The following is a 23,662-nucleotide window of genomic DNA, read 5'->3' on the forward strand; positions in this document are numbered from 1 at the left end:
CACCCAAGCTCTGAGTCATCAGTTTTATTACAGTTAATCATAAATATTCATCAACCACAGTCACATATTCATTACAATTCTAAGAAAGGGACCGAGATATTACAAGTAGTTCCAAGAAGTTATTATCATAGGTCACCTCCCTCTTGAGTATGTGCTCTGCCATCTGGTGGTGGCGGGCAGGGGTCTTTTGGAGGAAGGCTCCAGGTCTTCCTCACAGTGAACTTTTCCACCTCTGGTTCAAAACGCTGAGTTGTCATGAGCCGTCATTCACAGAGCTAGTTCAGGACAGCACTTACCTTCACTGCCTACCCTTGCATGCCACGAAGTTTCTCTTCAAGGTCCTGCTAGTTTCTACTTTATTACCTTAAGTGTTCTGCAAACACAGCTGCAAATTAAGTGATGTCTTGTAAAAAAATTGTTAACCCTATGTTGCTCCTATGCCTTGTGCTACTTTATCAGTTTAGACCACAATCTTTATTAGCTTGTCTGATGCCCCCTTATCAGGTCACTTCACAGAGCCACAGAAAGTTGGGGGTTTTTTTGAAAAAGGAATTAGCACCTACGAAGACTTTTCGGAACACAAAAGACACTTCAAAAAACCGAGCATCAGTTGAGGAAGAAACACGCAGCGTCACTGTTTCAACTGCTGAAATATATATACACACACACACATTAAACTGAAATATATATACACACACACACACAAATGTATATATTCAAAAGCACAGCAGCTTGAAACCGCACATAATTATCAGTGTGCTGCTTGAGTGCACGGCTCTTGCGAGGGGATCCCCCTCCCTCCTGCCCGCGGAGCGCCGGGTGAGAGGACCGCGGCCCCCGGGAGCGAGAAGCGGCCACGGCTGAGAGCCGCAGGTGCCCGGGACTGCTGAGGAGGACGGCGACCCGGAAAAGGAAAGAAGGCTCTTCCGGGTGAAGGGAGGCTGAGCCGGGCCGGTGCGGAGCCGAACGCAGAGGTGGGAGTGGAAAAGAGGGGGGAAGAAGCAGGGGCGGCCCTGGGGATGTGGGGCGGTGGGGTTCTCGGGAAGGGGGTGATGGGTCCGTGGGCAGCGGGGGTGGAGAGGGAAGGGGTGCGCGGGGGAGTCCGTAAAGGAGGCTGAGGAGAAGTGGGGTTCCGGGGAGGAGGACGGGGATCCTGCGGTGAGGGAAGGGCAGGGTCCATCCAGGAGCGGGGGGTTGGAGGATCCCTGGAAGCGGGGTGCTGGTGACCGGACACCCCTCGGAGGCGGAGCTGCTGTGTGCCCGGAGCTGAGGAGCAGCGGGGCGAGACCCTGGGTGACAGCGTCCTCAGGATCGGCTGCGGGTGTCTGTGTCCCTCCTCCCTGCTCACCCTGTTGGCCTCCCCGCCTTCGGTCAGGCGACGGGGAGCGGGGGCAGCTTGTCTGCTAAATCCTGGTGGAGCTCCAGTGGGGAGAACTGGCACGGAAAGGGAAGTCTGCTTCTTTCCAAATCCCAAATCGTTGCAACTCTCCCAGCTTGTTATTCATGAGTGACAACATTGGTTCTTGTCCTGGCTCCTCAGGTGCCACTGTGGAGATACGGAGGTAATGAACTCCTGCCAGACTGTCCACCACTGCTCACCTGTCCCTGCCATAGCTTTCCATTTGCAGGAGCAAGGTGCTGGGCCATGTGCTAATGTTGGGCCTCTCTCCTCCAGAGCTTTATCCCATGGTACATGTTTTATCCCAAACAGATGCCTGAAGAGAGCAAAGTCAGCTCTCCTGAAGCCCAGGGTAGCGAACTTGCTGCACACCCTTCTTGTTGCCCGAAGGATCTTGAATTCCACCATTCTGTGGTCACTGCAGCCAGGGCTGCCCTTGAGTTTTAATTTTGTCGGTCACCTGCTTGTTGGTGAGGAGCTGGTGTGAGAAGGAGAGGTGGGCTTCTGTTTTCCAAGACAGGTCCCTAATCCCTCCTCTTCCCCAGCTCCGCAGAGTGCTCAGCCATCTGGGCATCTCCTTGCAGAAGGGGATGGGGTCAGGAGTGGGTTCAACAAATTGTATCTTGGGCTTTGGCTCCCCTTTAACCTCTCAGCCCTGCAAGCTCTCAAATTGAAAAGTGGCACAGCTCAAGCTGCTTTGTGCTGTGAGCATTCGCTTGAAAGTTTCTCCATTGGGTTTCCATGTCTAAGAAAGTTCCATCAGAGTGGCAAAACTGGAGCTCCCAGGCTAGGCAACAGTGCTGGTAAGCTCGTTTGCCAGAGTTCCTGTAGTTGTTGGTTGAAGAGACTTTGATGAACATTACTTTTATTTTTTAAAACCACAGAACTTATTTAACAGTGTTCTAGAAGAATGTGCTCTGCTTCAAGTGCATGCAAATACACCAGCGTATAGGTAATTAACTGTGGTTTGAGTATCTTCTCTTGTCACATGGAAAACCAAAGAAGGTAATGTGTTCCCAGACATTTGCAATGTGATAAATTATGTTCATTAGTAAGGGCTATTTTTTTTCCCTTCCTCAGCAAGGAAACATGAGTTCAGCAGCAAGAAAAAGAGGGAAGCCCAACAGAGGAGGAGGAAGAGCAAGAGGCGGAGGAGGAAGAGGGAGAGGAGGCAGCGGAAGAGGGGGAGGAAGAGGAGGAAGCAGTAGTGGCCACTCAACCAAGGCTCAACTTGGTGGAAGTAGGAAGTGTGCAACCAAAATCTGGGATGATGGAGATGATTTTTGTCTCTTCGAAGAACCAAGGCTGGAATCCAGGTCTGTTAATTTTGGGGTGTTTGGCATAGAGGTGTTTGGGTACTTTAGGGCTTGTTTTTGTATGTCTTTGAATATGCAGAGGAATGCAGATTAAAAGAAAGATTATAACTTCTGATTTTTTTCTGTGATCATAAAGTAGTATCAGAATGCCTTTGATCAGAAAACACTAATATAAACACAGGATTTTAACTTTTTGTGTATTGCAAGGCAGAAGTTGGGCCATGGAAAATAAGCAATTTAGTATCCTAAATTCTGATCACTCTAGCTAAGAAATAAATGCTTCTACTGTAGGCTGAAAACAGCTTTATGTAGCAAAGTGTTTATTAAATCATTTTGGATTTGACGTGGAGTAAAATACACATATGCATGCATGTGTGTGCATATATAGACCCACATATCCTGGTCATGTAAGAATGAACCCAACTGGATGATCCTTAAGTGGTAGACTTGTCTTACTTTGTTTTTCTTATTTTGAATGACAGGGTTGCATCCTAACATATCTTGATTCAGTGAAGATCATTTGAGCCAGGCAAATAAGTCATTGTTATGTTTGATTTCAATTTTTAGATCAAATGCCCCTGCTAAAAGAGGAGGTCAAACAAAACAGAGACCTGAAGCAAGAATGCCACTACAAACCATACACATGACATCAGAGAATCAGAGAAGAGTGAAAGAACTTCTTAAAGAGCTTCAAGGACAGGAGCTGGCTCCTGAATCAGAGTAGGTTTAAATGGAGGCATTACTTCTGGCTCTTACCGGTGAAAACACTTTAATAGGCACACTGAAATGAAATTTCTCTTAACTTTTATTTTGATCTCAAATCCTTTGATTTTGGCTCTTTTTTCTTCTATGTTAACTCTGGGGAAGGGGTAGCAGAATGCTCCGTTTACATGGAGAATTTAAAACAGCAGAGACAGAGTTTTGTGTCTGCTCAACACTATAATTTTGTTTCATTTTAATCTGATGAATCTTTTTATCAGAGTAGCCAGTTCTGATGGAGAGGATGATGAACCTGATTACCTTGATGATGAACAGTGCTGGTCAACAGATCAGGAGATTTCTGATACAACGCCAAGGCTGTCTGCTGAGCACAGGGTTGTGGAAAGTGAAGTGTCTTCGTTTGCTGTGCACAAACTCTCCAGGTAATGCTTTTCAGAAAACAATTTGTATCCTGAAGAGTTAAATCACTAGTCTCAATACTGTAAAGACCTCAGTGCTTGGGCTTTCTCTAGACTGCAGGGAAGTTCTGTGTGAAGAGCTGATGATTTTGTGTCTCCTAAAAATTTGATCCTCAACTAGATGAGTTTAAAATAATGGTTTTATGAAAATAAAGCACTTCAGCCTTTTTTCAGTGAAGTTTTCAGTTCTTTCCCCAAGATAATGAAACAGGTCTTGGAAAGCTCGGGGAGTATTGCTGTTATATGTATGTTTCTTCCAAACAGGTAGAATTTCAAAACCTTTTATGACTGCATCCATTTTTCTCAGATACGAGCATTTCTCAACTGTTTTTCCTTTGTTTAAGAGCCTTTCATATGTGAAAGGACTTGTTTTTTTCTGAAGTTTAATTTGTATAGTTCAACAGGGAAATCTAATCCTGCAACTACTATGTGCTACATGCTGAGGTGTGAGATACTTGACACCTAAACTAATTTGTCACCTTATAAACAACAGAGTAGCATTCATGGACACCAAATTATTGCCTTCCATTGTAGTTTAAAGTAGTATAAATATTTTGGTGTGGTTTGGTTTTTTTTTTTCTCCCATAGTAGTAATAGTATCTCATGCTATGCATGCTTCCTTACTCTAAGTCTAATCAAGCAGATCTGTGGTTATTTTGCTTCATACCAGTCTCAGTCACTCACTTCTTGCCATGTTGTCTCTGTTTTGTTGCAGGTATGGTTTTGACAGTGAGCGTTGTAGGGCAGTACTGAGATCCTGCAATGGTAATATTGGGGCATCATTGGAGTATTTGCTGTTACAGTGCTTTACTGAAAGATATGGAGAGAAGATGCAAGCTTCTGCAACAGCTGCTGAAGCCAGTCAAGAAGAATATTTAGAACAGAGACAAGAAGAGGCTTTTGCCCTCCGGTCAATCTATGGAGAAAAATTTGTAGAAAGAATTCAAAACCGAGTTTGGACTTTCAGTTTGGAACTGGAGTACCTAACAAACAGACTCAGCAAATCTAAACAGAAAGGTGGTTGTACTAAGGAAGCAACTAAGCAGACTTCAAAGGAAATATGCAAATTTTACCTCCAAGGAGGCTGCAGGTTTGGTTCAAAATGCAGATTCAAACATGAATTCCCTCCAGATCACCCAGTAAGATCAGCCAGGAACTCTGTAGATGATGCTCATCTCAGATCTAACAGTGATGGTCCTGTATATGAACTTGAAATAAGATTTCCTGAGGGAAACAAGTATCCACTCCAGGCACCTCTTGTGGCATTTTATTCCACCGATGAGAATCTACCTCTTGCTTGTCGTTTACACATTGCCGAATTCCTCTTTGGAAAGGCCTTTATAGCTGCAGAGTCTAATGAACCAGTGGTGTACACCTTAGTGACTTGCTTAGAAGATGAATCTGAAATAAGTGAGCTACTTAAAAATACTCATCACAAATACAGTGTTCCTCCTGTGCCTCTGCTGCCAACACCTTCCATAAAGCTGCAGAAAGAGAGTACATCTGGTTCAAGTCAAATATGCGAAGGTACACCAAGTTTCCCTCTACAATTTCTGGACTAAGAACAGTCAATAAGATTTTTTAAAAAAAGAAAAAAAGGTAGAAAGGCCCACTTTGGTATCTGTTCCAAACCTATTCCATATCACCAAGATGTGGTGAGCCAGATCCATGGTGCAGATGACCTTCAGGTTCTCAATTCCAAACCTGTTTTACATAAGGCAAACTTTCTTGAAAAGAATTTTCAAGACAATTGCATCATGTTTTAGAGCACCTAAATAGTGTAAGGCTATTTCTCTTTTGTTACAGTGAAACAAATTATGCAGTTCTTTAACAGCTCCACAGACAGACAGCTTTGTTCCAGAAATTGAAATCAGATTCCAAGTAATGTTCCTTATGTTGTAAAATACTGCATTTAGATAAATTTAGCATTAAAACTCTCAAGGACTGGCTCATTCTCTGAGCAAATTCCACTTCAGTTGATAGGCAGTAGGCACTAAAGTACCTGGTCCAGTTTCAGCCTTGGTTTAAAAGTACTTGGCAGTGGCTTAACACCTAATGTTACAGTGTAGTTTTAATTAGTTTAAGCCAGTGCTGCCATTGCAGTGTTGTGTGCCATAAAAGTGCTCATGTGGTGAACTAGAGGGGGGAGCTGAGACCCATGAACAGCTTTCAGGAGGGCAAAGCAGTTATGAGTCTGGTTCACTTTGTGGCCACTCAGACCATGGTGTTGCAGAGCACATCTGGTACAGGTGTAGTGACGAAGGGGTTGGAGCTGGAGAAGTTGTGGATTTTTTTACAGGGTGAGGGGAGAGTTGCTGGTAGTGTTGCATGCCAAAATATATGTCAAAACCAGTTCTGCAGACCCTGAGCTCCAGTCTAACAGGGTTCTTTGGTGAGAATGCTTCTTGAACATGTGTCTCTTTTCTGCGGTGCTGATGAGGTTCTGTTCCTTAGTAACAAGAATACTTAAACTGTACATATTCTGTCTCAAACCTCAGCAGTGTCAGAACCTCAAGCAAAAGAGGTAGAGGCAGAAGAGGAGGAAGAAGATGAACCTGAACAAGTTGTTGTGGAGAATGAGAGTTATGTGAACCTCAAGAAAAAGCTTTCCAAAAAGTATGATGTGCAGGCAAAGTCTCTGCATAATGAAAATGTTAAACTCTGCACTCAATTTCATCTGAAAAAGGTATGATGTACAGAACAGAATAGCTATTTTCATGCTTCCTTCAGGGGAAAATTTAAGCCACAGGCTTCTCTTTCAAACAGTTCTGTTCCACTCCAGTGGTATTCTTACTGACATTCTGTCTGGTTTTGTGCATCAGTCTTCCAGGCGCTTCCAGTCCATGTTGCATGAAAGACAGAAGCTCCCTGCGTGGCAAGAGAGAGAAACCATTCTTGATTTGCTGGAGAACCACCAAGTTCTTGTTGTGAGCGGCATGACAGGGTGAGAGTGTGATTACACACACAGACTTCATGTATTAAAGAATACACAAAAGAATGTGAAATATGTATCCATGTCCTGAAAATGTTAGGGTCCATCTGTGACCAGTTGTCACGGTTTAACACTGGCCCGGCAATTAAACCGAGTAACAGACGCTCTCTATTAATCTCTCTCTCCTCCCTGATAAAGAAAGGAGAAAGAATAAGGGAGAGAGACTTATGGGTTGGAAACTAAACTACACAACTTTAATGAAACAGTAATGATAAATAGGAAAAATTAATAAATATATACAAATATACAAGAAAATGGATACCACATTCCTCCCCCCTTTCCCCCAGTAGCTCTCACGTCACCACCGAGGCTGCAGGGCAGCCCTGGGAAAGTCCAGGCTGGACTCCTGGAGTCAGCAGCAGTTGGGAACTGGAGGCAAGAACACACAGATATGGGCTGGCATGGATCAGGACCACAGGCAGACGAACGGACGGGATCCTTCCAGGATGCCGGGTGAAGGAAGGGAGGCAGGAAAGGCAGGAAGGGCAGGCAGCTGGAAGCTGGAAGCAGGAAATCAATGGCTTGGCCCTCGTGATCCCTCAAATTTATACTGAGGATGACGTATATGAGATGGAATACTCTGTTTGGTCAATTCTGGCATCTATCTTGTCCGTTCCTCCCCAAAGGAGGGATGCAGGTGGGACCTCTTTAGGTTTTCCTCAGAGCTGAGCAGTGTCCTTGGCTCTGCACACCAGTCTCTAGCAGTAACTATAAACATCGAGTGTTATCAGTCCTAGAAACACACACCATCTGAGAAACTTGCTGTTAATTTCAGCAAGTGCAACTACTTACAAGAGATTTAGCTAAAAGCAAAAGTACAAGACAGAAAATCACCTTTATCCTGGCCCAAACCAGGACACCAGTGACAGTGGTCTTGGGTGAACTTCATGTGTGGGATGATGCTAATGGAACAAAGCAAATTTCAAGTGGAACGCAGTCATCTTATTTTACAGACATGGAAGGTGTTTACTTTGTATTTGTTTTATTTTGTTTTTAATTAGTCCCTGATTTTTTTCTGCAGATGTGGGAAAACCACTCAGATTCCTCAGTTTATTTTGGATGCTTCATTGGAAGGATCTCCAGGCAGAGTTGCAAACATCATCTGCACTCAGCCCCGCAGGATCTCTGCCATTTCTGTGGCTGAACGTGTAGCCAAAGAAAGAGCAGAAAGGATTGGACTCACTGTTGGATACCAGATACGTCTAGAAAGCGTAAAGGTGTATATACTTGGCCTGTTAGCTTTTGTTTGGTTCTATTAAAATATGCTTTGTACTTAGTGCTGCTCCAGCATACAGAATCTTGACCTTATATCTGCCATATAGTGAAATGTTTGTATAACTTGTATTTTATCTCAAGTTGCACAGCCCACTTTACAGAATAGGAGTGCAGTACTATGTCTTGTATCATTGTTTTGCTTTTTGTTGAGACAAGTGAAGGGGTCTGAGAGTATACTGTATAGTACTTGTCCTCTGGAAAGCTGCATTTCCATTAGTCTCCTAAGTGGAGATTGAAGGATACAGCTTCAGTCAGCTGGCAGGGGGGGTTGAATTCAAATTGCTGTTGTGGAAGTGAAATTTTGTTCATGTTGCAGCTGATTGCTTTTTCCAAGAGCTATGTTAAGGAGATTGACAAAATCTTTGTAGGGAGAGAGATCTGAGTTGTTTAGCAGAAAGCAACTTCCATGGGAAAAACAGTTCAGATTTTTTTTGTTTACCCCTTATAGTTGGCAATGGCTGTGGGTAAGAAACAGGTGCTCTTAAATTTTAGCCAAGAAAGAAAAATCATTCAGCAGGGATTGCTTGTTCTTGTTCCCTTTTTGTCAAACTTGGCATTCAGCTGAAACTGACTGCTTTACACATAATCTCTTTGCAGTATGTAACATAGCACAGAGCCTGCCTAAATGCTTTGTATTACCATTTAAGTCCTCAGCTACCAGACTCTTGTACTGCACTACTGGTGTGCTGTTGAGAAGACTGGAAGGAGATCTGACTTTGCAGGGGATCACTCATGTTATTGTTGATGAAGTTCATGAAAGAACAGAAGAAAGGTAAATAATCTGTTATCCCGTAAGCAAAATGAAGAAACGTAGTTAGGAAGATAGAGGTGACTAAGGTGCAAGTAACTGAAGTCAGTATTGTGGGATGGTGGAAGGAGTCTGGTTTTAGGTTCTTGCCTTTGGGCTGTAGGAAGTTTTGTTGCAGCAGCTTGACAAAGAAATCATGTTTTTATCCCTTCAATCTGCCTTCAAAGTGCAGTGGTGTTGAAAAGAGGTTGTGGATGTGGCTGGAGGGTTAAGTAACTCTTTAACCACAGTTGTTTGGATCTTATTCTTCCCTTGCTTCAGCTTTTACCAAATACCCTAATTCTTCATGTGCCCTCTTGGGAACTGTTTCCCCTGGTGCAGGCTTTAGCAGAGCACCTCGAAGGGACAAGTTTTCTTCCAGTTCTGGACAATCTCATGCCATCCTGCTCCAGCTTCCTGCAGTTTTACCCCATTTACCTGCTGATGGCTGACAATAGATGATGTCTGTCAGTATCTCTGTAAACTGAGTGGCGAGGATCCTTTTCTTTGATGTTTTCCTTGGGGAACACTGCAATGCAGTGGGTTTCCAATAGGATTTGTCTGTGACCCATTATTCTACAGTTCAGATTACATTTTAGCCTCATAAAAGGGCTTTTATCTCTTCAAGATTCTTTTTCCTTCTCAACTAAAATCACTCCAAGCCAGTCTTCTAGGCATACCACAAAAGATATAAATGTAGGGGGATATACAATGAGCTGGGAAGAGTGGGTAAGTTTGAATAACTATTCCAGTGAGGAAGAGGAGCAAAACTCATCAGTTACTTTGAGATAATTTTTTAATTGATGTTAATGTCATGAACTTGTAGGGCAGCTAGAACTTTTTGTTGCTTCAATGAGTTTGGAAAATAATCCTGACACTAGTAAGGGAAAACCAAAAAGTAAGCAGATCGCCTTCCATTAATCTATTGCATTATTAAGACTCCAGCCATTCTGTGGTGGTATTGCTGTGCTTTTGGAAACACCAGGAAGGTGCACAGAATGGGGAGGAAAAAAAAGAGACTTTGAAAGTTAACACTGGAGATATTAAAATGTCTTTTTGTTTGTTTTCTTCAGTGACTTCTTGCTGCTGGTTTTGAAGGATATAATGGTTCAGAGGCCAGATCTGCGCATTATACTAATGAGTGCCACCTTGAATGCAGAGCTTTTTTCTCAATACTTTCATTCCTGTCCAATTATTAGCATACCAGGTGAAAACCATTCATTTTTATTACCTCTGTTGATATCGTTGGAAAGATTCATTGTTTTAGGGGGTTGTTTCCAGTTTTTCTTGCTTCCAAAGTGTTCCTCAATTCAAGTGCAAGGGGCTAATTTGTTAAGTGGCAAGATGAGGATTTATATAAGAACTATGACTCCAAGGGCTTGGAAGGAAAGGCCAGTGATATTTAGGAGAGAGAAATTGAGCCTTTTTTGTGCTGTCTGTATAAAAGCAGAATTTTCTTCCTCAAAAGACAAAAATGACATGGTGTGTATGGCATAGTTTCATCAGCTAGTTTCACCACAGCTGCAGACTCTTCTGTATCCTGGTAAAAAAGAAGCAGTGAGAGGATGCATCTGGATCCAAATGTTTAGCCAAATGTGACTTTTAAATTGCTAAGTCATTACATGGAGCATGCCAGAAACACATAGCCTAGTGGATATGTTCCCATAAGTGTATCAGCCCCTCTCGAACTGTAAGTCCATGTTACCAGACCACACTTGGAAAACATCCAAACATCCAGTGTTTGTCCTAGCCAGAAATTTTGTTGAAGAGTGCAGTATGGATGACAGCTGTGAAGTCAGTGTCTGACATAATGGCTTGTGGGAAATGTTTACTATCTCCTGTCTTTTTCCTCTTTCCTCCATGTCAAGTGGCATGTAGATTTATTCTTATGTATTCTTTCAGGTCGAACATTTCCTGTGGATCAGTTTTTTCTGGAAGATGTGATTGCAATGACAAGGTATGAAAGTGCCAAACATTCTCAAATGTATTTGGCCTTTGAGGTTGCACTACTGACCTTGAGACAGCAGTAGTTCTGTGTAAGTTTAAAAATTTAATCCTCTCAAATCTTCCCCATCGCCTGCAGACTTGGAGTTCTGCTAAAGCTCTGCCTTCAAACCATATGTTTTATACTGCAGTGGGATCTTGGATCTCATGCCAAAACAAACCTTTCTGCATTAGACACCACATAACTATTCAAGGAAAGGTGACCTTTGCTGTGAAGAGTTTGTCAGTGCTTGTGCTTTACACGTTAAAGTGGTGGTTAGACATTGGCAAACTGAAGAAATCTGAAGGTAGATTTCAGCACTGAAGGTGAAAAATGCACGACACCAAACAGTTCCTTTTTGTAAGTCCTGGTATCAGGTTTCTGTTACCATTTGTAGTTACTGGAGAGTCACAGCTTGTTGCTCTGAGCTGTCTGCTTTCCTATCAAGTTGGCAGTCCTAGTCTTCTGCATCACAGCTTTTAAAAGACGTTTAAAAGTCTTCCCAGAATGGAATGACAACTTGATCTAGATACTATCTATGCTTTCCCAACCCTATGCAATGTAATTTTTAGTGATCGTGAGATTTCCAAGGACAGGTCATAATCCTTGAGCCTACTTGAATTATATTCAGCAAAAGACTAGAAGGCTGAAAAAGGCCAAGATAGTTCAACACAAAGTCCCCCAGTCTACCAAGGAGTCACCACTCCTGCACAAAGCAGGAGACCTCTGAAGCTGCTCTAATTTTAGAAATTTATAATCATTTGTTCTTGAGAATACACCGAGAGTCTGATGCTTCAGATACAGCCCTTTGTAAATGCACCCCCTTTGATACTGAACTGTAAGGCATGGCTAGTGTGCAGCCCATTAAAGATGCCAGCCAAGACTCACTTCCAGCAGATACTCCGTTTCTAGTCCTTTTTGGTTGGATTTCCATCCTCTTACAGCAATGCAAAAGAATCACATTTGGATTAAAGACCTGCCTCATTCACTTTAGCTTGTCTTTATAGCTACCACATTTCATCCTTCCCAAGCTAGTACAGGTGCCTAGAGCACAAACTACATATTTGTGCTCCGTTAAGTCATTTTCCCATACTTTCAGCTGTTCTGTGGTGTTGCTATTGATTGCTCCTTCTGCCTGCTAATACTGCTTTTCTAGTCTTTTTCTTCTGTATACTAGTTGGGTTCCATAGCTGGTATCCTATTTCTGAAGTGCCCATCCCAAACACTTCCTTTCCATTGCAGACACAGTGGTGATTTTTTAAAACTCTTCATTGGTGACTGCTATTTTCTATATGTTGCTAAAAAAAACTTTATTCATGCTTCTACCTGCTGTTGTCTCCTTTTTCCATACGAAATTTGTAAGAACTGCATATTTCATTAATTGACACGCAATACAAAGTTCTTGTCAGATTTATATAGAAATGCTTTTGATGACCTATCTGTGTAACTAATTACTGGAAAGAGACTGTTAGGCTTCTTTCCATGACACTAAATGTTTTTCTGCTGTTCAGGTATGTTCTAGAGGACAGTAGTCCCTACAGGCGCAAGACAAAGCAAGAAAACAAACAGAATGAAAGACAAAAAAGAACTGCATTTGAAGAAGTAGAGGAGGACCTAAGACGTGCTGGCCTTCTGGAACACTCTGACATGGTTGTCAGAGACTCAGACCCAGACCAAAAATTAACTCTGAAGCAGCTCCTTGCACGATATAAAGGTCAGCCTCTCCTCAGTACATTGATATGTAACATTTGCCAGCAAACGTGGTGTGTTGTCATATAACATAGTATGTTGAATGCATGTATATAATTTAGAGTTTTGTACTTTTGAAGTCAAGCAGGTCACTACTTCTAGGTGAGATCAGAAACCTCCTGCCAGCTTACAGTAACATTCAAAACCAACTGTTCTCTCAAACTAGAACAAACATCTTGACTGAAAACAGATTAGCATCTGAAAATGGGCTACTATCCTTTTCCATCCCTTTTCAGATGCCTTGGTAATTCTACTTTCTTCTCTGTATGTTATTGCTGGAGCAGCTTTACTTAAAGCACAGCATGTATATGCCCACTTCAAGGAGGTCAATTCAGCATGAAAAACCTTCCTTGAGAAATTCAGTCACTCTGTGATGGCTTAATGAACTTCCCACTCTGTCATCATAAAAATCTTCTTGTGCTTAGTCCTGAAGAGCTGCTGCCTGCACACCCTTGTGGTGAGCTACACAGTGGTACTGAGTGAGAGCCATTGCTTAAAGGTTGCAGATTCCTGCTAAACATTTACTATCTCAGGAGTAAGGGAACTTGGGTATCTTTTTGCATAGATGTAAGAAACACTGAAAAGGAGAAGAGGAGGAGGTAGTCATGGAGATAAGTGGCCATATGAAGGCTTTCAGCTTGTCTTACCACTACTACCTGTGCCTATTTTTCTACTAGTGGATGAATCCTGGTCTAGGCTATGCCCAGAGCAGATGTGAAGCCTCCAGTAAGGCATGGAAAATGAAGGGAAGAGCTGAAACAGAGGAAAGCATGGAAAGGGAAATATGATGCATTGTGTCACTTGCAATTGTCTGGTCTAAGCCACATGCTGTTTAAACCAAGACATAGCTTGATATAGCTGGTTCAGTGCATCCAGCAGGTATCTTGTTTGTTTGTTTACAAGAGATGGACTTACTGTGTGGTTTTGATTTCTTTTTCCCAAGGAGTTGACAAAGCAGTGTTGAAAACAATGTCTGTCATGGACTTGGACAAAGTGAATCTGGAATTAATTGAAGCCTTGCTAGAGTGGATAGTTGCTGGCAGACATTCATACCCCCCAGGTAATTTTAGTGTCCTTGAGAGATAAAAGCAGAGTTTCTATAGTTACTGACAATTTGGGGGGGGGGGAAACAAGAAAGTTCTACTTGAGTGACAAAGTCCCTGATATACATGGGAAGGTGAGGGAATTGTCTTCTCTGGGAAGTCTTTTTGGTGAGGGAATGTTCCATCCTGTGTAGTTTTTGTTCAATAATTGCAAATCAGAGCTGGAATTTTAACTTGACCCTTTGACACACTGATGAAATCGTGTTCTGTCCTCTCTTCTGCATGAGTTTTCTTTAACTTTTTTTAAAAATCTGTATCTTTTTAGGTGCTGTGTTGATATTTTTGCCTGGTCTAGCAGAAATCAAGATGCTTTATGAGCAGCTTCAGTGCAATGCTCTTTTTAATAACAGGCACAGCAAGAGGTAAGGCCAAAAAGCTTTAAAACTATCAGTCTCTACCTGTAATTAAAGAATAGCTTCCTGCACAATGCTTGCCTTTATTAAGGGATAAGTAAAAGTTATTAAATTCATGAGACAGCTTGTGATGTGAAGGTCTTGACTCCACTCAGGGTAATTCCTTTTCTTCTCTTAATGGCTTGGTCTTTTTGGTTTTTTTCTTCCTTCTCAGGAAGGTTAGCTGGTGAAGTTCTTGCAGACCCTAGTGATCAGTGTGTCCAGAGAAGGACACACTGGTGAAGGAACCTGGTGGAAAGTCTGGAGAACAAGACTTATGAGGAGTGGCTGAGGGAACTGGGTTTGCTTAGTCTGGAGAAAAGGAGGCTGGGGGAGACCTTATCACTCCCTACAGCTACCTGAAAGGAGGTTGTAATGAAGTGGGTCTTGGTTTCTTCTCCCTAGTAACAAGTGATGCAATGAGAGGAAACAACCTCAAGTTGCACCAGGAGAGCTTTAATTGGATATTAGAAAAGTTGTTCTTCACCAAAAGGGTTATCAAGCACTGGAACAGGCTGCCCAGGGAAGTGGTTGGGTCACCACCCCTGGAGCTATTTAAAAGATGTGTTCATGTGGTACTTAGGGGCAGGATTTAGTCGTGGACTTGGCAGTGCTGGGTTAACAGTTGGAGTCAATGATCTTAGGAGTCTTTTCCAACCTAAATCATTCTGTGATTTGGTGTTGTAGAGGTGATATGGCAGAAAGGTATTCTGGTTTTCTATTGCTTTGAATGGTTGTGGGCAGTGTCTGTTACTGTTGGGGCAGAAGTGTGTGCAGGCACATTGTTCCCAAGAGGGAAAAAGCTGGAGATGCACTGAGTATGCTGTCATACTGTCCTTCCAGGTGTGTTGTTTATCCGCTTCATTCATCACTCTCTAGTGAAGAACAGCAGTCTGTATTCCTCAGGCCTCCTGCAGGAGTTATCAAAATCATCATTTCCACAAATATTGCAGAAACATCTGTCACCATCGATGATGTGGTCTATGTGATTGATTCTGGAAAAATGAAAGAGAAGAGGTACTGTGATTCATTCCTTGGGGCTTTCTGATCTGGGAAACTGCATACTTTAGCTTTCCAAAGAGCTGGTAAAAACTTGAAGGAACTTAATCTGCAGAATGCTTCTGCAAAGTGGAGAAATCCAGGCTAGACTCAGACCCAAGTGCAGGGGTGGGAATACAGAAGTTGGCAGCGTCCAGCCTGTACACTCTGCACTCCTGACTATAAGCCTGTTTTGTGCTCTCTGTAGGTATGACCCAAGCAAAGGAATGGAAAGTCTGGAAGATACATTTGTGTCCAAGGCCAACGCTCTGCAAAGGAAAGGGCGGGCAGGCCGTGTAGCCTCAGGTGTCTGCTTTCATCTTTTCAGTAGCCATCACTATAACAATCAGCTTATAAAACAACAGTTACCAGAAATACAAAGGGTGCCCTTGGAGCAGCTTTGTCTAAGGTGAGCTGTTGTTCCTGTCTTGCCTGAAAAAGCCAGTGTGAAGTGTCCTTCCTGCACTGCAGGGAGCACCTGGAATGGCATTGCCAAGTAGTTTCCTCGGTATTTTCTCACATCCTGAAACCAAGAAGCTTGTTCTGGAGATCTAAGGTTCTGCTGACTGGTTGCTTTGTTTTACTATCACCTGCATCCAGAGCCCCACCTCACAACTGCACCCTCCACCTATTCCATCTGTCCTTCTTCACATTCCTTAGCTCTCACCTGTTCCTAGGAAAAACGATCTCTTAGATAACCAGGGAAGACAGCTGTATTCCTGGGCTCCAGACCCATGGTAAATGGTTGTTCCTTTAGGCTGTAAACTCTCCTGCTTTGTTTCTGTGCTGCATAATGCAGTAAAGCCACATCCTGGATCAAGCACAGTCATCATGCAAATACTAAATGGAGAGGCCCTCCTACCCCAGCTGTATGCTGTGCATCCCTTTGTACAAAAGGGAAACAAAACAAAACAAATCATTTTTTTACAGTAAAAACTTAATGCTAAGTAGGAGTCTGTTCTTATGGACTCTGTGAGCGTGGATGAGTTGCACTGCCCCCCAGATATTGTTTCACATTGTTTCCTGACAAAATGTTTGTTACAGGTCCTTTTCTAAGGAGTATGTTCTTAGAAGTGTTTTTTATTTTGTTTTTAGAAAAGCTTGTTTTTTTTTGTCCTGTGTAAGGAACTAAACTGTTTGTGCTTTTTTTCTTCTCCCTCTCTCCTTTCTCCCTTCTCCTCCCCTTTTTTTATTCCTCCTAAGAATTAAGATTCTAGAGATGTTTTCTGCTCAGAGTCTCCACTTTGTCCTGTCACGACTAATTGAGCCCCCTAGGACTGAGTCTTTGCGGGCATCAAAGCTGCGACTGCAAGACTTAGGAGCATTAACTCCAGATGAAGAGCTCACCCCTCTGGGATATCACTTGGCTTCCCTACCTGTTGATGTCAGAATTGGCAAGCTAATGCTGTTTGGCACCATCTTCCGCTGCCTGGATCCTGCTCTAACTATAGCAGCCAGTCTGGCCTTTAAGTCACCTTTTGTAAGTATTCTTAACCATATAACCCAGCTTTGAAAGAGGTGTGTGTTCTTCCAGCAGCAAAGCACTGTTGGTAGCTTACAGCATACTACACTTGAGTGTTTTGATTCTCCTTTTCAGCCTACATAGTTGATAAAGAATCATGGAATGGTTTGGGTTGGAAGGGACCTTAAAGATCATCTAGTTCCAACCCCCTTGCATGGAAAGGGACACCTCTGACTAGATCAGGTTGCTCAAGTCCCCATTCAGTCTGGCCTCCCAGGAGGGGGCATCCACAGCTTCCCTGGGCAACCTGTTCCAGTGATACATTAATGAGAGCTCATTTAAGAAGCCAAGTTATAAGCAGAAGATGAAAGGCACGCAGCAGGGACACGTTATTTATATTCTGAATGAACATTAGAAACAGGATATAAATTTTAGAATTATGAAGTACAGCCGGTCCATTTTGATTAAATTTGGTGTTAAAAAAATGGGAAAAGACTGGGTAATATAAGAAGCAATTGGAAATAAGTACAAAACAGTGATAATGATGAAGCTGACATGTCTGAGCTATGACTGCAGGGTTCATTTTGGATCTCAGTTTGGGTGTTCACTTTCACTTTGGCTTTCTGAATTTTGAGTTTTCTGTTCTCCACAGAGAAAATTTGCATTCTGACCTGTGAGCTCCTTTGAAAATAGCAAAGATTTTGTGCCAAGCAGCTCTTGTAGTGGCATTTCTAAATTGTGAGAGAATGAACACACACAATCTGTTACTGCCTATCTAGGTGTCACCGTGGGATAAAAGGGAAGAAGCAAACAAAAAGAAGTTACAGTTTGCAGTAGGAAACAGTGACTACCTGGCTCTTCTCCAGGCCTATAAGGTGAGATAAAATTCAGAAGCCTCTCTGAGTTTTGTGATGTGCTTGTGATTCAAGCTGAAATATTTTATTAAGGGTTTTCTCCCATCCTCTCAATTAGGGATGGCGTTTAAGTATCAAAGAGGGCTCTCAGGCAAGCTATAACTACTGCAAGGAGAACTTTTTGTCAGGAAGAGTTCTTCAGGTAAGTCAGTTTTTGTGGCCTTTCACAGGCACTGATTGAGACACCAGCAGTATCCTAGTGATGAAAATAAGCAGCTGGTGAAGACTGTCCTTGATTTGTTTGGCACCCATCATGGCCCTTTGTCTGTTTGTAGGAAATTGCCAGTCTGAAACGGCAGTTCACAGAGCTGCTCTCTGACATTGGGTTTGTGAAGGAAGGATTAAGAGCCAGAGACATTGAGAAGAAGTGGGCTCAGAGAGGCGATGGCGTGTTGGATGCTACTGGAGAAGAGGTAATTCAACAGCATTTCAGTGCTCCAAAATGATGCTGCAGTTTTTCATTTGACCTGTGTGCCAGGTGGGCTGCTTGCCACAGCCTGGCTTTGAAGAATCATAGCGGCAATTGTCACCTTCTGCCTGCTCTATTCTTCCTGTACATCGGATGTGCTGGCACTTGCCTCCATGGCATGAATCCTTAGATGCTCAGGAAGAACAGGCCCACATGTGGAAATGAGCTGAAACCTGCTGCTTCAAGTCACACACTGCTGACTTGATACATTAGAAGTCAGTAAGTGGTGAAAAGACATGTCTGACTCACGACCTGTCCTGAATGTTTGGATTAGTGCCAACTGTATTTATGGAACCGAATTATATTACATTACAGAGCAGGCAGTGATATATTTCACCACTGTGGACAATCCTCAGAAAACAGCACCTCCAGAACCAGAGGTCGCCCAAGGCTTTGTGATGAAGTGATTAGGGGTTTGCTAGTTGTAGAGTCTCACTGTGCATTGAGACAACTTCTGCTCGCTTTCTCTTGGAGAGAGAGATGGCCTTCTCTTTGTAGCCAGACCATATGGAACAATTAGGTTCAGCACTGACTGAACCTGGAGAAGAGGAGGCTCAGGGGAGACCTCATCACTCTCTACAACTCCCTGAAAGGAGGTTGTAGCCAGGTGGGGGTCTCTTCTCCCAAGTAGCTACCAGTAAGACAAGAGGGCATGGACTTAAGCTCTGCCAGGGGAGGTTTAAATTGGATATTATGAAAAAATTCTTTACAGAGAGGGTGATCAGCCCATTGGAATGGGCTGCCCAGGGAGGTGGTGGATTCTCTGTCCCTGGAGGTTTTTAAAAAGAGACGGATGTGGCACTCAGTGCCATGGCCTGGTAACCATGGTGGTAATGGATTAAGGGTTGGACTTGGTGATCTCAGAGGTCCTTTCCAATCTGGATGATTCTGTGACCACATCAAGATGGTCAATTTACTCCATGGATAGTGGGGGGAACGCACGTCTAGCCTGAGACCTTAGGAGCAGTAACTGGTCCTCTCCTATAAAGCCCAGCTATCAGAGTAAACCAGTTCTAATAATTCAGTGGTTCCAGAAGAACAGCTAAACCTTTACAGACTTACCTGTAGAAAACCTAATGTATGCATTAATTTCACAGGCAAATTCTAATGCAGAGAACATCAAGCTGATCTCAGCTATGTTGTGTGCTGCGCTGTATCCCAATGTTGTCCAGGTAAAAGAATGCATTTTATTTTCCCTTTCTTCTTTCACACACTGCCTGCTTTCAGTCTGGACTGATTGTGGCAGCCTTTAGCATGGCTTAGGTAGCCAAAGCTTGTTCCTTGTAGCAATAGAGCCAGGAAGCCAAACTCCAGTCTGTATTGCTTGAGACTGCTGCAGTTCCCAGAGGCTGGTTTTAGCATCACACAGAAGCCAGCAGCAGATGTTCTTAAGAAGCTACTTTAAATTATGGCTTTTTAGGAGGCTGAGGTTCAAAATGAACAGTCAAGGTTACCCAGAGTGTGGTATCTGTCTCTAGTGACTTGTCATGCTACTACTTGAGAATTTCTGGGTTTTGATAAAATTAAAACATAGGTTAAAAAGGTTTTCTGTTACAGCAGACTTTTGTATCTTTTTATCTTACCATACAGGTGAAAAAGCCAGAGGGCAAATACCAGAAAACCAGTACAGGAGCAGTCAAAATGCAACCAAAAGCAGAAGAGCTGAAGTTTGTTACCAAAAACGATGGTTATGTTCACATTCACCCGTCATCTGTGAATTATCAGGTCAGGATTCTTTTTTTTTCTGCAAAGCATGCTCTTTCTTATAAAAGAAGTCACCTTTGCTTGAGCAGTTAACATTACAGTGGAGGGTCCCTACAGACGTTCAGAAAAAAAACCCTCATGACTGAACAGTCCCCTGTTGGGATTGTAAATTATGTCACATTCCTGAGTTAATTGTGTAGCCAGGGAGACAGTCTTAAACTCCAGAGGCTGGAGTGAAATTAGCAGATGCAGTAACCCAGTTCATGTTTTCTTAAGCTGCATCTGCAAAGCTGCATGTACAAACGTTGCAGTTTCAGTCCTCCCCTGGCTCCTCCTTGGTACTGACTGAAATTTCAGGCATGTGTGTAGCACCTTCATATGTGTAGATGACTTCCCCCCCCTCTCCTCCCCGGGCTTTGTCTCTTATTGGTAAATAACTCAGGAACATACTGTGGTTTGTTTCTTCATGGATCATTATACTCTGAAGTTAATTTCCTTTCCAACTTAATAAACAAATAAGAGCTTTCCTCTTTCTGCCATGATATATGGTAATATTTGTCTCATGAAGTCTGTTTCCAAATGTGATGATTCATTGCTTTTGCAGGATACAGATCACTTGGTTTAAAAGAGAGGGGTTTCTCTTCGGTGAACATATTTGGGTGACAAGGGCTTTGAACTGTTCATCACTCTTGCTTTCAAAGAGCATAACAAAAGACACATGAAAATGTCCTTAGTGTGAAATGCAGAACTTGGGTCTTGAGGCAGTATTGATGAATTAGCTGATTTCTCACATGCTCACAGCAAAGCAGGAAGGAGCAAGGGGGGGATAGCTGAGAAAGTGGCAGCTCTTACAGGTCAGAAGGAGTCTGTTAGTCATGCAGGTAGGAAGAGATGTAGCGTTTTAGCACTGACATTGCATACCTGTTCCAGACAAGGCACTTTGAGAGCCCCTACCTGGTGTATCATGAGAAAATCAAGACCAGCCGTGTGTTCATTCGGGACTGCAGCATGGTATCAGTGTACCCCCTGGTCCTGCTTGGAGGTGGGCAGGTTCACATCCAGCTGCAGAAGGGAAAATTTGTCATTTCTCTGGATGATGGATGGATCCAGTTTGTGGCTGCCTCTCACCAGGTAAGGGCAGGATAATCCCGGGGGTGCTGCAGTGCTCTGTTTGGATTGCAGGAGATGTGTTTCACAGGCTTTACCCTCCTGTTTTACCTCTCTGTGTTAGGTGGCTGAGCTGGTGAAAGAGCTACGCTGTGAGCTAGACCAGCTACTGCAGGATAAAATCAAGAATCCCAGTATGGATTTATGCATGTGCCCCCGTGGATCTCGGATCATCGGTATGATTGTAAAGCTTGTGACCACGCAGTAACTTTACAACTGCTTTCTATAAAGACTGACTGTTTGCTACTGCCTGAGAACAGACCAAGTAACATCAGTGTTTTGATGCATTTATTCTCCCAAACCAAAGGGCTGATCTCTGGAAGACCAAGTCGGCAACTATTACAAGGTTTTGGGTTTGTTTGTTTGTTTCCTTTGCTTTCAGAGAGCTTGCTCATTGAAAGGTGGCTTCACAGTACACTCTGGGAAATGGGAAAATGTCACATGTGCCAGGAGGAATAGAAGCCTCCAAGTAAGAAAGCAAAGTGTTTCTATGAGGCTGTACGCTAGCAGTAGTGTTTTCTGGTCACAGAAATACCTGTTAATGTCTGGAGGTGGCATGTGACCTCATAAGCTGAGCCCCAGTGGGTTTAAACACACTGCTACATTTTGGTAAAAAGACTTTATTGAGGTCGTCAGTCCTGGCTGACCAGGGATTGGTTCAACCCAAAAAGCCATTAAAAAGGTGAGTGCCTTCTAGTTCACCTCAAGGGGTTCTGAAATGTATGTAGAGAGCATTCACTGGAGAAGAGACTTTGTCTTATCAGCTGGACTAACTTGTTGGATCTGTCCAGGTTTTTCTGGTTACAGTGTGGATGTTTATACCCTGGAAGCTGGGCTTTTCCCCCCCCTCCCTCTTCTGGGAATGAGTAGAAGAGCTGAGGTGAGCTGCTGTGGTGCATTAAAAATGCACTGCTCACCATTAACCTCCTCTGGTAGGTGTCAGTCCTGTCCCCTTGCACACCTAAAAGCCCCACTGCTGGGAATGTTCAACCCAACTCCTGCTCTGGGGAGTTGACTGGTACAAAAGTGAGTGGCCAAATGCCACAGTAATAATGATGTTACTTCTCTTCAAGATTGCTTAATTGCAATGCTGAGCATTGCTACAGCTGAGCTGCTTGATGTACCAGCAATTGGAAGTGACAGCAAGTGCCTTAAGTGAAATAATTTTTCTATCAGCTGCGAAAGTAAAAACCAGAGTAAACACTGTTCCACCAGGCCTGCCTAGAAATATCCTTCAGGCTGCTGAATGATGAGCAGGAGGCACACCTTTGGGGCCTCGTTTGATATTTCAAAAGATGCACTTCCATGTTTGTAGCAGCAGTTACACAGCAACACACCCTTGAAGAAGACAGGAGTCCTAAGACTGACACACCAGTGACATAGAATGGTCTCTGCAGGTACATTGAACTGCAGAAGGCTGAATGATTCCTTAGCTCAGTTCTGGTCAACAGTAGTACTGTACCCCTCCAACTGGGTACCTGGGCACCTGGGCTTGTGTTTGGTTTTTTTTTTTTTTTTTTTCCTCCAAGGTTTAGTGAAGATTTGTTAAGGCCAAGGAGTCCTGGGGGGAGGGGGGGGGGTATTAAAGCATGGCTCAGGCACACAGGGTGTGTTGTCAGCCATTACCTTTGTGTGAAGCACAACTGTTAGGCCATAGCTTCTGTGTGCCTGGCAGCCCTCCAGGAAGGTGAACAAAGACTGTTTCTGTGCAGGCTGTAGAGGGAAATAGTAAGAGATTCCATTTTTTACCTCAGCCTTCCATACATTCAAAGTGGTACCCTCTTGAATAAAGGACTTCAACCATCAGGAAGTGCTGTTTTAGGTGGTAACTGGTGGTCAAGCAGGGGCTGTACAGACTCCTCCCCCCTCCTCAAAAATATGCTAAATTCCACCTGAGCTGTCCTGAAGTGAAGGAGTCAATGCTGTAGCAGGTGATCATGAGCAGCATCCACCCTGCTGGACAAAGGGCTTGTGGAACATTCTTGTGCCAAGCCTTGACAGCAAATAAGCAAGAAGGCACTGAAGCACAATCCACCAGATACAACCCAAATGTGACTGTGGATACTGCAGTGTGAGCACACCCCTCATGCCTCACCACCTGGGCTGCAGTGCCATCAGTTGCTTGAGGAGGATTTCTAAACACTAGTGCCAGAACAGGCTAACTTCCCAGAAATTGCTTGGCACAGTGGCTTTATTGGTTGCTTCCTTCAGCAGCTGTGCTCAGCCCTTGCCGCCAGTGCCAGTCCATGCAACTGCATCTTTCCCCTTCCATTTACCTGTAAGAGTCAAGGCAGTGTAGCCCCTCCAGGGGAAGAGCAGAGGTGGAGCTGGAGCCTACCTGCTGTGCTCTCCCAGTAGCACACTGGACAGCATCAGCTGCCTGGGAGACAGCAAAGAGGCTGAGACCCACATTAACAGCAGATGATGAGCACAAAATGCAGCCAGTGCTACTATTAACCACCAAAGGGCTCCCCTGTGAGGTATGAGGAGCCAACCCCCACCTCTAGGAACTGCTGAAGCCTGGTTCCTTCTCCAACCTCCTTCATAGGAGCTACCTCCCTCCCTAATGCTGACCAAACCTTGTCCCTGGTAAGCTCTCTCCTCTACCCCTTAGCACAGGGAGGCAGCCCCAACCTCTCTCCTAATACTGATGAGTTGAATGACTGAAAAAGAAAGTTATCACTGTAAGAGTTTTAATCTACAGGTTTATTGTGGAGTCAGCTTGCTTCTGCA

The 23,662-nt window shown here is 43.5% G+C and overlaps 1 protein-coding gene across 3 annotated transcripts; it reads left to right on the plus strand.

Moving 5' to 3' along the window:
- The first annotated feature begins 913 nt into the window (after positions 1-913).
- On the plus strand, positions 914-21,599 carry DHX57 (DExH-box helicase 57). Of its 3 annotated transcripts, none has more exons than XM_071740026.1 (24): positions 914-974; positions 2,480-2,715; positions 3,283-3,435; positions 3,696-3,857; positions 4,609-5,420; positions 6,392-6,579; positions 6,716-6,837; positions 7,907-8,102; positions 8,808-8,932; positions 10,021-10,154; positions 10,850-10,904; positions 12,443-12,645; positions 13,624-13,740; positions 14,049-14,145; positions 15,019-15,192; positions 15,422-15,622; positions 16,417-16,693; positions 17,455-17,550; positions 17,648-17,731; positions 17,865-18,002; positions 19,156-19,230; positions 19,649-19,783; positions 20,693-20,893; positions 20,994-21,599. In XM_071740026.1, exons 2-24 carry the CDS (start codon positions 2,489-2,491, stop codon positions 21,135-21,137), a joined length of 4,116 nt encoding a protein of 1,371 aa, XP_071596127.1. In that variant the 5' UTR covers positions 914-974; positions 2,480-2,488; the 3' UTR covers positions 21,138-21,599. The 3 variants fall into 3 exon arrangements, with proteins under 3 accessions (XP_071596127.1, XP_071596129.1, XP_071596128.1); XM_071740028.1 differs by having other exon boundaries at positions 923-974; positions 6,395-6,579; XM_071740027.1 differs by lacking the exon at positions 914-974 and adding an exon at positions 1,439-1,562.
- The last annotated feature ends 2,063 nt before the right edge of the window (positions 21,600-23,662 follow it).

This window comes from Heliangelus exortis, chromosome 3 (genome assembly GCF_036169615.1).
Source record: "Heliangelus exortis chromosome 3, bHelExo1.hap1, whole genome shotgun sequence".
NCBI classification, from domain to species: domain Eukaryota; kingdom Metazoa; phylum Chordata; class Aves; order Apodiformes; family Trochilidae; genus Heliangelus; species Heliangelus exortis.

Bases quoted from the DNA above. Each gene is read 5' to 3' on its own strand.
- DHX57 (XM_071740026.1), top strand. From the start codon at position 2,489: ATGAGTTCAGCAGCAAGAAAAAGAGGGAAGCCCAACAGAGGAGGAGGA. The intron at 10,155-10,849 runs GTGAAAACCATT...GTATTCTTTCAG, and splicing joins TCCAATTATTAGCATACCAG to GTCGAACATTTCCTGTGGAT. The intron at 19,784-20,692 runs GTCAGGATTCTT...TACCTGTTCCAG, and splicing joins CGTCATCTGTGAATTATCAG to ACAAGGCACTTTGAGAGCCC.